At 43.4% G+C, this 15,944-nt stretch overlaps 1 protein-coding gene across 3 annotated transcripts in view; it reads right to left on the bottom strand.

The window, feature by feature from the left end:
* The window catches only part of CAMK1D (calcium/calmodulin dependent protein kinase ID), a 225,785-nt gene that overhangs the window by 124,854 nt on the left and 84,987 nt on the right, over positions 1-15,944 (bottom strand). For all 3 annotated transcript variants that reach the window (XM_065667976.1, XM_065667967.1, XM_065667957.1), the window contains exon 2: positions 7,930-8,061. In XM_065667976.1, the coding sequence (XP_065524048.1) occupies positions 7,930-8,061 (132 nt within the window). The remainder of the gene's footprint in view (positions 1-7,929; positions 8,062-15,944) is intronic.

A 15,944-nucleotide genomic window follows, 5' to 3' on the forward strand; every position in this document is an offset into this window, starting at 1 on the left:
TACTCCAGTGTTTTATAAGTTAATGCCATGGATTTTAATAGCATGAAAGTAAGACAAAGGAATATCCATTGAGGTGCCTGGACTACGCATTTAAATTACTTACCCATCATCAAAATATGGTCATCTTGTGGCTAGAAAATAACTGGCTCCAAGCAGTCCACCACAACAGCTTAACACAAAACACTGAATTCCTCCAGTTAATATTTCAAGATTACGTTAGAGAAGACAGGGAAAATGCACCATGTTGATACTATTTTGACAAGGCCAGCTTCACTTTGCTAATGCTGTAAGACCTTTAACCACCCTTTTATACTTTTTCCAAATGAAGAAATAACTTCCATGGGAAAAAAAAGTTTTGGATAAAATATTCCTAATTACTTATGAAAAATCTTGTGAGAGAAAAACAGAAGAGGAAGCATTTTGCCTAATAAAGACAGCTTCAGCAGCTTTTAGGCACCAACTAATCCTTGAAGATCTGGGCTGCTTGTGAAAATGCTTTCCCTACTACAGAAGGCATGTGCTTGCAAATTAGTTAAGCCTTAGCTTTGAACATGTGGGTGTAAGAAAGACAGACCTTATGCATCCAGATACAAAGCTGAGTTATTTGTCAAACTGTGAGATCTTATTAAACAGCCTTTATGCATCTTAACAATTCTTTCCTCCTAGGTAAGAGACAACAGCACATATAATCAGACACTTGTATCACTGAAACACAATTGTAACCATCTTCCTGAGTAATAAATACTAGAAAATAGGGTATATATTCTCATTCTTCAGCTGGGTTCTGAACAGACCCCAAGCTTTGTTATTCCAGCTATGCACAGGACGGGGTCCACACAAAATACAAGTGGCACGGAAGCAGACTCTGGCTAGTGCTGAAAAACCCATCCTGGTAATTGGAAAGCATCTTAGAGCAACTATTTCAGAAAGCGGCTGCTTCTTCCATAACACATCAAATTATTTTCCAAGCTGGAGCATTGAGCAATGATGTACTTCCACACCCTCTGACCTGAGCCCTCCTCCCCAACATGGATATGCCATTTTTGAGTCGAGTCAGGGAATGGAGTGACCTTGAAGAACAACAGTTATGCAAGGGAGATTTGGTAAACCATCACACCCCAGAAGAGAGAACAGCTGCATTGTCACTCAGCAATGATAGTGAAATGACTCATCACACTGTAACCTACTTGAAGGAGCACAACCATCAGCATATGTGCAGCACAAAGGCAGGGTGAAATACAAATGCCACACACCACTGCTAAAGCTGTTATGAAGCACACTGCATGTAAGTGAAACTGTGTAAGACCAGAGTAGATACAAGGGATTTTGTTTGTGTTTACTATTTGAGAGAGGATTTTCTTTCTCATTTAATGTATTTGGGGATTTTTAAGATGCCTTGATCTGCTTCCCTACATCTGTTTACATCTAATCTAGCATGAAATACAATCCAGGCAGTCCTGGCTGCAAAGTCTTCCCCTGCAAAGTTTCCAGCATCTCAGTGATCAAAAATGGTGTCAGCTCTGTTTCAGGTTTCACATTTTTTCACTCACATAAATTCTTTGCAGCAAAATTATTTCCTTAACAAGAAGTCACCTGCTAGTGCCAAGGCAGAGCTGTCTTATGCCATTCCCACATACATAGGGTCAGAAACCTGAGAAGGGCAATTCATCCAGTCTGCATCTCCTTGATTCAGGAGATGATCTCATGGTCTAAAGCTGATGTCAGCCTTCAGCAATGTCTAACTGTCCCCCTACCCTGAAGCATTCTGTAGGTCCTGGCTCTTTTCCACACCTCCTCCCTAGCACGGATGCCTGCAGCAGTGGTGCAGCAAGGGTGGCTGCAAGGGCAGGCACCAAGGTCCCACTGAGCACCCAGGTCAGCCCAGCAGATGCATGGGGGCAATGATGAAGTGCATCCATGTGGGATGCCAAAACATATATCCCTGGAAGGGCCCTACTCTTCCACCACTGACATCAACATCATTAATGGTACCACTGGGTATCACACTGTGACTGGTAGCCTCATGCTCAGGCATCCCAGGCCATCCTCAGGGCTGCAGGGCCCCAATGGGGAGTGGATTTTGGGATGCCCTGGATTTGCAGTTGGCGGGGCTTGGAGCACGGCTGCATGGGGAGGGCAGAGCCAGCCTTCTGTCACCCCAGCACAACTGCAGTGGCATGAGCAAGCCAGGTTTTAACAAGTAAATCTACATAAAAGCTTTCTCTGGAAGTGATTACTTAATATAACAACCAGCTGTCTCTTCAATTCTTGCTGAGGCAGCCTATCTTCTCACTGTTATTCACAGAGGGAAAAAAAAGGGGGAAGAAAGAAAAAAGCAGCTAGCCTGTTTTGTCTATACGGTAGGCAGAGCTTCAGAGAAATAATGGTACCTGAGTTGAAGACCCTAAGTGCTTGCTTTATTCTTTCCTTTCCTAACAATCACATTCATCCCTTTACAGGAAAAAGAGTTCTTACTGCAGGGGTGTAAAGAGGTAATTACCCATTAACCCTTTAAACCCCAATCTCACAGCTTTTTGTACATCAGCTACACAATCTAATTACCATCACTTTCATGTTAGCACTTATCAGCACAGGATCTGAGTGTCTCCAATTCAGCCAGCCCTGTACTCCAGCTGTGTGACATCACATAGAAAAACAATTACCATAGAAGAGCATTACCAGCAGAGCCTGCAGACTGGGAAACTGGAGTATTGAACCATCCAGTCCTGAAAGCGATGTATTTTTTTGACCCAGACACAGCTATGGCTTGAATGGATGGGTCTGTCCCCCAGAGTCACTCAGGAACTGAATTAATGACATGCCCAAATTTATGTTAGGGCATCTTAAACTTCTGCATGGCCAATTTTATTCAGAATTAATGTAGCCTTTGATTCTGAGTTAAACTGCACAGAAGAGTTTAATAAGAAGTAACTAATGGGGTTTCAAAACTAAATTTGGATTCATCTTCCTAGAAGCTATCGAGTTAGCCCCAGAGGGATGAGGCCTCACAAAGACAAGAATCTGGGACAGAGAGGTTTTAGGGGGAGTTTGTCAATGGGCTACTGAAAAGGAGCAGAAAGGTACTATGTTTTAAATGACCCTTTTAGCCTTCATGCAAATCTTGAGGAGAGCTGATTTTTTCATATTTGTCATGAAGGGTGTTCCTCTTTAATATCAGGAATGGTGCTACCCCCTGGGATGGAGCAAGGGGCCCATTTGGCCACCATTTGATGTATGGGAAAGCAGGAATTCCCACAATTTCACCTGCTTCAGGAACACTTTTTATTGCTTTTTTATGTTTAATTTCGAGGTAGTTACAGCCCTGACCTTCCAGACTTTGCAGGAGGATGTCACCCCTTCTCTCTTCCTGCTCCTTATTATAGCAGCAGGTCCTGGCTGTAGGTGCAGGCATACAAGGAGCCAGGCAGCCGCCCAGGCATGAATCACTGCCTGGGTGCTCCCAGTGACCCCCCTTCCTCTTCCAAGGAAATGGGAAGGGAAAGCACCAGCAGAATTCTAGCCGACTTGCTAGAAACAGTTCCATCATGATGTTAAACAAAGGGCTTCAGTGTACAATTAGCACAGCTCTGATTTGTAATAAGGAATTGAATGGTGCTTCTCCCATAGGATCTGGGAGAATAAAGAGGAGAGGTAAAGGTAGGATATAACTACCAAGTTACGAAATAATGTTTAAAATCCCTGTTCAGCAGAAACTAGCTAAAGCAGCATATGATTTGCAAGCTGAACAGTATTTGCTTAACAAGGCACTTGTGCACGCTACTGCTATTAAGTAATCAATACGCCTGGGTGCAGGGCCACACACAGTTTATTGTCCCTCCTTTGCTTTGCTCTGACTCAGCACTGAATCTGTATGATTGTGCAGGTATTACCCAGGCAGCTAGAAAGTTTCTTGTGATAAACAGTGGCGTAGCCAAGAAAAACAGCAACAAACAGATCAGGCATATTTTTGCCTGTCTGACTCTTGCAAGGATGTTTTATTGTCTTCTTTCTATTTAACTAGAACCTCAGCTTGGTGCTTCTCTGCAGCCCAACTCTTCGCATCACCTACTGCCTTCAGGAACCCGTCTAACAGACAATTCATCTTTCAGCGTGTTCACACTTGCACAATACAGTAGAGTGGAAGAAATTTCCTCTATTCTACAGCAAACAATGGAAAGGATTGCATTTACCTTTCTGCTTAAAGCCAGAAAAGAATGGCTTTTAGAGCAGGTTATGAAACTCCCTGCTTCTCAGGTCAGATTTGTGTCACAGGAAGGTGACCATGTGCTGTCATTCCCCACAGCCAGTTACTTATTAGAGGTGCAATAGCCTTGTCCTAGAGATCCAGTTTTCTTCCTCAGAGATCCTAAACCACAGCATGTTTTCCACTGCAAAAGAAATAAATTTCAATGCCTAAAAATGCTACAGCTCAGCTTCTCCACCTGCTTTTACGATGAGATGTAGTATTTTGCCCTGTGTTCAGCTACAGGCAGCCAGCACACAACTAGAAGAGCAACCCTTGTGCACTAGCACATCATCTGAGCTCTAATCAAAGACATTAAGGAAACTGCCCTCCTGATGTGGTACCAAACACAGGTGCCTAGTGGAACTTTCTGCTCTGAAGCATCCCTTTAGGCCTGAGCTCAGCAAGGTGAGCTCGACCTACTGGAATGAGTAACCATCTATAATTAGGCATGTGCTTAAGCACTTTGCCAGGCTCAAGGTTCCAGGTTTGGCTGCAGACTTAGTCTCTTCCAGCACTGCTCTCAACAATGAGCTCCTTCCACTCCATCCCCACCCATTCCAGTCTTTGGGGAATGTTGCCATGGATTTCCACAGGACACAAAAGAGTCCATATTGGAAGAACCCTGTTAAGGTTGCTAGGCGTAAATATTGACTTAACGGCTCTTCCGCCTTTTTTCTTTTTTAAGAACAGATTTGTTGGCCATGGCTGGAAAAATAAAATGATGGAGTATGCAGTGATTCACTCTGGCACTCACACAAACATGCAGATCAGTTGGCTGGCAGCTCGCTCCTCTGTTAGCAGAACATCGCTTCTAAAATGTGTCATTTTGTTTTGGCAGCAAGAGCATCCAAGCCCACAGACACAGAGATAAAATCTCCTACCTTCCATGTACTCCACATGGGGACCGCTGACCTTCCCCAACACAGAACAGTGGATTAACAGCTCAAACAGCTTTTTAGTTGAGACACACAGAAGGACTGAATCATTTCACACTGAAAGCTCAGCCCAGAGATCTCCCTTCTTGCACCCGCTCTCCTGAGTTTGCTGGCGCAAGAAATGACCTCAAAATGAACTGCAGGTAAGACTTTTCATTCAGAAGTCTTTTTATTTGAAAGCAGTGTGAAGGCTGCTTCACAGACAACAAATATTAAAACAGACAGTAACTGCTGTGACAGTTCACACAGGAAGCCAGTAGCAGAAGTGAGAGGGGACCAAGGGTCATTTGATTCATGTTTTCATCATCAGGTGCTACTCCTACAGTACTCCATGCATAAACCTTTAATTCTGACTTTAAAAACCATAATATAAAATATGACTGCAACACACAACATGATTCAAACCCTGTTCCATATTGGTTCTGCCAGATCTGGAAGGACTGGAAGGGGACAAACCTCCACCAAGGCAGCCTTGTGTACCTGGATACTTGTGTGTACCTGTCCTAGCCATGGCCAATACAATCCCTGACTGTCCCTAAAAACCTGCTCAAGACACACAGGGGCACAAGCAGCTCACTTGAGAGCTGGCAAAGCTGCAGAGAGTACGTTCAAGATTCCACACTCCAGAACCAGAGGAACCTCAAGAGCTGCATTTCACAGCACTTGGCAGATATCTGCCAGAAAGTAAGTACCTCATCAGGAGGAAGACAAGAACCTAATGATGGCGTTTAGGAGGATAAAGTCCAGTGGAAGACAAGAGATCTTTCCTTAAAGGATCACAAAGAGTTTGCTTGGTGTACTTTGGGACTTTTACCCCTTTGCAGTTTAAGCACTCACCGTAATGCAATACCAGAAAGTGAGAGGAGGATCAACAGACATGTGCATATTTGTATTTGCTTTGCATCCACCCTCTGTGTCTCTGCACCTTCCTCTCAGGGAACAGGGACCTATTCCTCCTGCCAGGTATCCTCTATGCACATTGCCTTCAAAACTCACAGCCAGTGCAAGGCTGCAGCACCTCACAGCCATGGAGAGCAGCCCAGGGCTCTGGCATCCTACCCACTACTTAGACCACACACAACCTAGCAATCCCCACTCAGTATTAAACTACAAGAAGGAAAAGCAAGGACTCTTAGATACCTTTGGAGCTTAGCAACAGCCACTCAGAATCCACTCCACCTCTCCGAAATCTATTTTTAATGACAGCTTTTGAAGCAGAGAATTCATCAGAGAAACAGGTTGATATCCCCCCCTCCTCAACTGTAAGCAGTTATTTTCTATGTGTTTCCTTGGTGGCACATACACATTCAACACTATGTCTACTAGCAAAGATGTCTATTTTCAGAATAAATACAATCACGTGCAAAGTTTGTATTAGCAACAACTAAATAGAAGACATCAGGAGATAAAAAAGGATAAATCTCTCTTTTGGTCACAATGTGCATAGGACAAGAGACCAAGTAGATCTAACTGTAGGAATCCTTACTGCATGCCAATATTGCTGCGCTTATACCCACACAGGAGTATCAGGGAACAGAGGTTGTTTCAAGCTGTCAGTTATTGCCCATTATTACCTGGCAATGGCGATGGCAACAGTTGAGCTTTACGAGAGGTTCACATTAACACCACACATCAAGTCAACACGCTGCATTTATCACTGGGCTTACATTGTACTGACCTGATGCAAGTCCAGCAATGAGCAGACAACTGCAACAAATGCTTGTAGCTGTTTGGAGCCCCACTTATGTCCCTCCACTGAAAAGGATCCCCTTTGCCTACTGAGGTGGCTCAGTTTGCCCCTGAACCTGTTCCTTTAGCTTAGGCTGCCTGAGCACTTAGTTCAGAAGTATCTAGTTAAAGATTTAGGGCCAGTTTTGTCACATGGTGCCATCAGCTTCTACATGACCAAGAGCTGGACCAAGAAGTCCCACTAGAGATAGAGTGCAGCAAGAATCAGAATGACCCAGTCCATCACGAACTTCTGTATCACTGTACTACCCTCAATTCAATCACAAAAGAAGGTACTTTTAGAAGTTTAAAACAAGTTACACGGACCAAGCCTAATGCAACCAATCTCTTTCCATTTCTTGGAAAGAAAGTCAAGGGTGGCGGGTTCACATCCAGGTATCTCAGGTAAGGTGAGATGAATCCCTCCTTTAGGGCATAAGATGAAGAAGAGGTAAGGATCAAGCTCCTGATGACTTCACTGAATTCATAGTAAGAGAATCGTGAGCTGACTTTTTCTTATCCGGGTATTCCAAACATGGTCAGGGAAAAATACACACTGTGGACAATCCTCCAAGGATAAGTCCTCCTTCCAGAAGTGACAGAAATTCCTCTCCATGTTAAAGGTTATCACCTATATATCTCCTATAACAACCCATAGCAGGCCATAGTTTTAGAGCAATTTGTATAGAGACTGTTCTAAGCACTTGGAGATTATAACCCTGCTCCTGCTCTCCTCAAAGCCAGTGACCCAGCTGCTGAGAAGAGCAGTGCATAAGGTCTTTTTATGGCATCATAGGCTTTACTCCAGCCTAAATCCTCTTCTTTCCCACTCTGTAGTCATCTGGATGTATTAATACAAAAGATAACCATAGCATTTTCCACTATATTTTCAGCTTCAATCTTGTCTGCCTGTGATGTGCTGAGCAACCTGCCAGTCACACTTGTCAATCACTGTTCCTGCCCCTTAAATGCAACAGGCTCATTGAAGTGAAGAAGCAGAAATTAAAGTCTGATACTTACTTTCTCAGGACTGCAATTTCATTCTCTATGCTGCTTTCCTTTCCCTTCAGTGCTTTCTTGGGAATGCACTTGACTGCAAAGAGTTTCCCACTTGCTCTCTCTTCAGCCAAAACAACTTCAGAGAATGCACCCCTGAAAGAAGAAAAACCCTGGTTTTAAGTGGTGCCTTTTGTTTGGAAGCTGTTAACTGAAATGTATCATTGAATAAAGTTCTTCTTGTGCCTTTTGGAAGTTGCTCTTATTAACCACAGTAATGGCATTACAAGCATCTTTGCCTTTACAAACATACGCAGACATTCACATTGACATAAAGCACGAAAGGCTTACCAAATACAACACTTTTAATAAAGGACCATAGTCCCAGCAGAGGTATGAGCAAAGCTTGAAGATCAGAAAGTACCATTTCTGCACACAAAGGCATGGACTATGATCCGTGCTGATTTAATGATGAGCTACTTTTACCCTTCCTGAGGTTTTTTGGAGGAGCAGCACAAACTCTCTAGGACTCAGTGACACGCCAGTGCCAAGAGTACTCCTGGTTCCTCAGTGACCACAAGAGGTCAGGGCCTCCACTTTAGTCCTCACTGACAGCCCAGAGCATCTCCTCACCCTTGGCTCAACCCTGACTCAGACAGGGAAGCAGCGTCAGACCTCCTCTATGTGTACTGAGTTATTCCACAACACAAACTGCTGTGTGTAACCACTAAAGCCAAAGGACTGGATTAAATCACAGGTCCAAACAGCCTCCCTATGGTTACCCCAGAGAGGATTACACAAATAAAGAAACTTCATCACAGCAGCCAGCCACTAATTGCCGAGAGTGGGCAGTGCCTCTCCTCCATTCGATTATTCCATAACATTTCTTGCACTTTCATTGCTTCCTCCAAAGCATCTGGACCTGACTGAGAAGAGGCCAGGAAAATGTTACAGTCTGTGCTATATACACATTTTGTTCTGTTCTCACACTGTTTTCTGAGCGTTCAAGCATCATTTAGATGCTGCTGGTCTGGACAAACCTTTGTTGTGGCATACTAGGACCATTCTCATGTTCTGGTACTTGTTACTGGTGCAGCAGTGAGGTACTGGGCCAGACAGAGCATTGGCCTGATAAGGAACAGCACATCTTTGCTCCTATTCACCAAAACCTCTTCCTAAAGCACCTGCTTTGTCCAAGAGTGACCAGAGACAAGGACTTGTCTAACCAGATCACAACTGAAGGATTCACCAGCTGAAGGTTCATATTTTATTTACACAAAATAAAGAGGCAGGAAGCTTTCCTTTATTACTTCCCACCCATCAATAGATTATTCTCCTCTACTACATAGCTCTCTGCGAACAATGCTCTCAATGCTCTGAAGCATGCTAAGCAAACCCAACCACACTCCAGCCCGCCCTGAAGGTGTTAATGTTTGACCACAGCCTCATTTATCTACCACAGACTTTCTCTGACTTTCACTCCCCACAACTGCTTGTGGATAAACAGAAGCATTTCCTTTCCTGACCAGCCTCTTCTTTAAGTCACAAACATCGATGACACAACCAAGTGGCTCAACCAACGGTTCCTGAGTTGCAAAATGACTGAATGAATCATTAAGCCTGTGGATAAGCAAAAGCAAGAGGCTGCTGCTTTGGAAAGCAAGCACCTGTTTACCCAGAAACGCCTTTTTAGCCAGCAGTGATAAGGAAATGGTGACGGGAAGTTTAGGAATGGATGCAAAGAGACTTTTGCAACCTGTTCCGGCGCATGTTTGACAGCTTGTGACGCCCTGAACCAAGAACATTTTGCCTCATTTCTGCTAAAAAAGACAGACTCTGACCACATTCACACCACTCTTAACTACGGGAATGATTCACTGTTTTCTGCTTTGTGTATTATCTACCATGGCACGTCAGAGCACCGTGGACTCCAATTTAGAGTCCACACAACTCATCCTAATGGCTTGTGCAATCAAACCACTCAAAGTGTTTTTGAAGACCTATTGTTTGCTTTCCTATTATCAACAGTCCCAGCCATTTGGTTCACCAAATGAAGTTTTCATCCTGACCCTCATGCTTGGGACAGCCAGACCAGAACTGCAATAAAACCCTTTTACTGGAAAGCCCTAAGACCTCTCGGTGCTTATCAGCTTTGGTTACAGACCAGGGTGCTCAGAAACATACAGGACTGCTCCCAGCTATATTACATGAACCCTTTAAACCTCAGTTGCTTTAGGTTTCAACACTGCACGTCACTCTAGCTGTGTCTTGAACAAGCTTTTTTGCCTTCAGTTAAATGCCATTAAAAGCAGCATATTCATACCGGTCATTTACTGATCATACAACCCTACCAGCATTTACGATACTATAAAAACACAGAGAAATCTCATCCCAATCTGGATTTCATTGGTGTTCTCAGACAACAAAATAAAGGAAATGCCTTTATTTCCATCTATGCAATAAAGGCAGCTTTGGGAAACACCTCAATTTCAGCTGCCTTCACTGTGTTGCTGGATTTCTTTCTCCACTTATCAGGGCAGCCACACGGTTCAGTGCTGGAAACAGCCTCTGTGAATTTAAATGACATTTTTTTCAGGAGCTCCAAGATACTCATAAAACCCCATTCCATATCTCCTTAACAATATTTCTCATTAAAGCATGAAATAAGCTGAACCTCAGCTAAAGCATTTGCTCACATGTCAACCCTCGTCACTGACAGGGTGCTTTTTCACATCGAATTTTATATGAGGCCATGGCATGAAATTGATGGTGCTGGGAAGAGCCCCCAGGCAATGGTGGGGGAGCACTGGGGTGGGTGGATCTGCCGGGAAGGCAGGAGGGAGATGCCAAGCAGCCTGCACTCTCCTGTGTAGTATATGTGCTCCTGTGTCCACAGAGCAAGGGGGTTGGGGAGAGCAAGAAGTCAACGGAGAAAAAGATAAGCGAAGTGCTAGAAGGAAAGGGAAGGGAGGGAACACATGCAGACAGGGATCAAAGAGTTAAACACAGATTGAGAGGAACCAACAGTATAGGGCAAGAAGAAAGAAATTATAGCAGGGAGCATCAGCAAGGAAAAGGCAGCAAAGACATTCCCGGAGTCTGGTGGAGTCAGAGGAGAGTCAGAAATAATAGTGAATAGATGGGCAAGCAATTACATATTTCAAACATACAGCTGAATTCATCCACCCTAATGAACCTATCCAACCCCCACTAAGCCCCTCTTGACTCATGCATGAATAGATAAATACCAAAGACAAAGTCAGAAAGACAAGGCTGCTCATTTTCTTGCTACCAGGAACACTGCTATGAGCAAATTGTCTGCCTCCTCAAAACCCTGGAACTACTGACTTGGCAGGCTTGTTAAAGATGACTTTTTTCCCCCCAAAGAATTAATGTGGCCTTTAAAATCAAGACATTAATGAAGGCAGCGATTTATCTCTAAGCATTTACTATGATTCTTTATTGGGGATTAAACATTAATTGTATACAAAGTTCTATAGAGAAGTTTGGATTTGGAAAATGTTGCATTTTACACCATTAAAGTGACAGGACTTCTTGTGAAAAGGACATGGCTTCCATTAAGCATCATCAAGACACGTTATATGATAAAAAAAGGAAAGAAAAAACTATAGAGGAGATGTTGGACAACCAGAATACTACATGCCTGCAGCTCAGACAGGGCTCTGGATTAAAACCCCACCTCTCCTAGAAGGTGTCCTATGGTCTCTACAATACATTATGTTCCCAAGACCTGCTATTTGCAACCCACATGCCAGTATCTCCATGGTCATTGCACCGAGCCAGAAAGAGATTCAGACACCTCTTTGTCCATCTTGCATTTTGAACCAGGAGGTTTTGTCTGGAATTTCATGTATGGAGAAAACACCGTTTCTGTGAAGGCCACAAGCAAACAGGGATATTTTTTTACTCTGTGAAATACTGAGATAGTGAGAAGGTGTTTGTGAAAATATTTGGTGAATTTTATTCTCCTTCCTCCCCCAAAAAATATGGTTGAAAAAAAGTACTTTCACACTCTGATACAGATACTTTTTTTTTTTTTTTTTTTAATAGGGAGTAGGGGTTAAGTGATTAAAAGTTATGATTTTAAAGGCACCTACAATGGTTGGAATGTCTCATTCTCTTCAGCTGGGAAAGAGGTAATTGCAGTCTTCCCAATGTGCCCGTAGACCCCGCCTTTGTCTCTCTAAAGAGAGGCTTCAACACCCTTCAGGAGCTCTCCTTGTCCTGCCTGGACATTATAGCAAACAAATAAAAAACCATCACAGTTTTGAGGAAGTAGGACAGCGATGGAAATGGGCGAGAAACTTCTGCAAAATCAAACCACCTTTAGCTGCTGAGATACAGGCGTGACAACAACCTATTTTTGCAAGTTTAGACCATGTTACCATTTACTCTAGAGAATCCATTCTTTTCAAACTTCTAATTAAGGCATGGAATAATTTTATGATCTAGATAATTTTTAATATGATTAGGAACAATTTAAAGTTGGGGGGGGGGGGGGAAGAGAGGTTAAATGACCTGATGAGTGACATTGAGATAACAGCAAATTCTAGAGGGTGATCGAGATGTTACGAATTCTCACCCTTTTGCATGTATCATGCATCTGGCCCATGCAGATCTTATGAGATGCCAATCTTTTATAGCTTTAATTATTTCTCATCTGGTTATTTTCTTTAATCTAGATTTAAAGACAGGACTTTAACATTAGCATTATAATACAAATACCATTCATACCTAAACAGACTGGATTTCCTATTAGAAAACAATGGTTGTAAGGCTAGGCTATCATGCAGATCCAAGCAAAATAAAGGACAAGTAACTTTTTCCTTCATCTGTTTGAACTATAATTTAATATGAACACTTAATTTCTGAAACACAATGAACAACATAGACTGTGACAGCAAGTCTGTTCTTAGTCTCAAAAAGAATTGCTGTCACAAAAATACTGACAAAGTGAAGACAAAGAGCTGATGGAGGGATAAAACTTAATTTTTCCATTTGCAGAGACCTCCATGTTGAGCAGTTTTCCACTGCATTAGCAAGTGCTTTGTCATACTAAATCAACAGACATAGCTAGGAAACAGATTTTACATCTTTGGGTTGTGTATAGCTAATGATCTTAATTATGATACACTTGGTTTTCTGTGTGGACTTTGCCACAGCCAAACCACGGGGGGAAAAAACAGCAAACACTCATCATCGGAAAAATAAACCATGTTCACAGTGAAGATTAACCTAAGATGGGACACTGACTGAATCAAAGTGAGACTTTCAAAGCAGGTCATTTCTGAAGCATGGCTTTGGCAACCGCACACAAATTGTGCTCCTTGACTCCCCTTTGCACAAGCAGGCAGGTACGTAAGAAAAAGTCTTCTCTGGCATTTTCACAGCTTTTCCCATGGCCCTCAAAGAGTTAACTGTGGGATGAGCACAGGCTTTGCATAACCAGAACATACCAGTTTGATTCCGGTCATAGAATCATAGAATAGCTAGGGTTGGAAAGGATCATCAAGTTCCAACCCCCCTGCCATGGGCAGGGACACCTCACACTAAACCATGTCACCCAAGGCTCTGTCCAACCTGGCCTTGAACACTGCCAGGGATGGAGCATTCACAGCTCCCCTGGGCAACCCATCCCAGTGCCTCACCACCCTCACAGTAAAGAACTTCTTCCTTATGTCTAACCTGAACTTCCCCTGTTTAAGTTTGAACCCATTATCCCTTGTACTGTCGCTACAGTCCTTAATGAATAGTCCCTCCCCAGCATCCCTATCGGCCCTCTTCAGATACTGCAAGGCTGCTATGAGGTCTCCATGCAGCCTTCTCTTCTCCAGAGTGGTTTTCTACTAAATCCTTTCTTCTGCACCAGTCATGTTCTATATTTTTTCATTAAATTTTCTACTCAGTCGTTTCTGGCACACATCTTCATTGTACCAGATTCCAGGCTCATCCCAACATAAACTCAATGGAGTTTTTCTCTCCGAAGTCATGTCTGTGAATGTTCGACAGCTGTGTGAAAATGAATTTACAATGAAACTTTTCAATAGGTCGGTGATGTCTGAATTCAAACTTAAGAGAACTGAAGTGTGGAGGGTGTTTTTACCCAGCCAAGAGCAAAGGAGAAGGATTTCAGTACTATTACCTGTGGTACAGAAGTCAAATATCCTTACACATTCCCAAGAGGTGAATATAAATTTATCGGAAGAGAAACACACACTGCCTAATCGGGTTGAAGCCATCTATTTTTTAGAGGACAAATGCTTTTTCTAGCTATTTTCATTCATCAAACACACAGTCCCAACCATGCAGCCCCTTCTATGGGAATGCTTCCTCTGCCTGGGCAAGAGCAGAGCAATCAGGATTGCTGTATTAACACTGGTATTTTTAGCCTCACCACTCATTTAACTTCCACTAAGCCACCCAGCCACTACTGAAAATGCCGGTTTCCAATTTAGGGCCCAGTGTTTGCTGTAACACCAGACATGGCTCTGCCCTGGGCTCTGTCTGACCCTGGTTCCTTCACCAGGACTGACCCTGATTCCCACCTGCAATGATGTCCCCCATTCCCACAGAGATGCCCAGGGCTGGGGCTGCTGTTATCCATTGCAGATGACAAACAGCACTTCAACTGTGCCAAAATGCTATAGCCTGATGGACACTCAAGCAACAATGGCAAGGGGCAAAAATACTCTTTGATGGTGTTCGCTGTAGCAAGGAGCACTGGACCTTTCTGGACCACCTTTCTGGACCACTGACATGTTTCTCTGTGGCCTGAGCTATTGCCCTGTGCCAATACCCTCAGCATTTTGACCGAGGTAGAAGGTTCATTAAGATAAGACCACTGGGGTCTTCCAATGAGCAGCCATTTCCTCACAGTGTGAGAAAAGCCCAGGAATCACCATGCCCAGGGATGGGCAGCACATCCCCAGGTCTAGACTTCATCTCTCCAACCACCTTTGCTGCTCCTTCTCTAACATAATTGTCGGGAAAGAGGAGCCACATTAATACATAGATCTCTGCTGGGACTTACAGCCATGACCATAACAGAGACACCCAACAGTATCATACTGAAGGTAGAGCTTCCTTCCCCTCCTTACAAACCAGTTTGGTTTTCTCCCTCCATTACAGAGTGACTCACTGTGATAGAATGAGCAGCACAAAGCTTTCATCTTGCATAGTCACCAAAAGTGTTTGGGTTTAGCTTCCATTTTTTTGGGTACTATTATGTACAATTACAACAGCAGCTTAGTGTTTTGACAGGTTTTGTCACCAGAGTCAGCTGCAAGAATTTTAATGCCAATTTGAGGCTTATAATTTCTTCTGTTTTAGCTACTCAATATTTTATATTCTCAGGGAAAAAAGAATTAAAATCAAAAAAAACAAACATCAAAAAAATAGAATTAGGATTGAAAATGCATGTCAGCTACTTAAAGAAAGAGGAGAAACACTTCTATGAAGCCAGAAAACACCAATTTAAAGTTGCACATGATAAAGCATGAATTTATAACAATATAGTCAAGGTGGTTTCCTTCACACCCCTGTCTCTTCCCCTGGACCACCTCCATCAGAACACAATCACCTTGCTAATGGCGAACAGTCATTTTCACCCAAGTCAAAAATTGCTGGAAACCATTCAGACCATTCTGTAGTCAAAATCAGTTCTTTACTCCAGGATGTATTTCAAGTTCACAGCAGGGCATGGCACACACCACCAGCATTCTTTGCCACTGAGAAACTCCCTTTTTTTCCTTCAAGCACAATGTTGTGAGGCATCAGGAAAGGTGCCACACTGCTCCACTGCATCCTGAGCACTTCGCTGGCCCATCAACGAGTCAGCTCAGCTCCCGCTTGGAAGGCCAGCAGGGAAAAGCCATGTTTGAGACCTGTACTGTAATGCAGGCAGGAGAGCAGAGCACTGCTGGGATGGCTTCCAGCCATGGCGATGGGAAATCCCACGGTGCTTGAAGCACTCCAACTCATACACCAGCAGGGTGAAGGAACCAAAACACCAACGGCCA

The sequence above is a fragment of the Lathamus discolor genome, chromosome 1 (assembly GCF_037157495.1).
Source record: "Lathamus discolor isolate bLatDis1 chromosome 1, bLatDis1.hap1, whole genome shotgun sequence".
Taxonomy (NCBI): domain Eukaryota; kingdom Metazoa; phylum Chordata; class Aves; order Psittaciformes; family Psittacidae; genus Lathamus; species Lathamus discolor.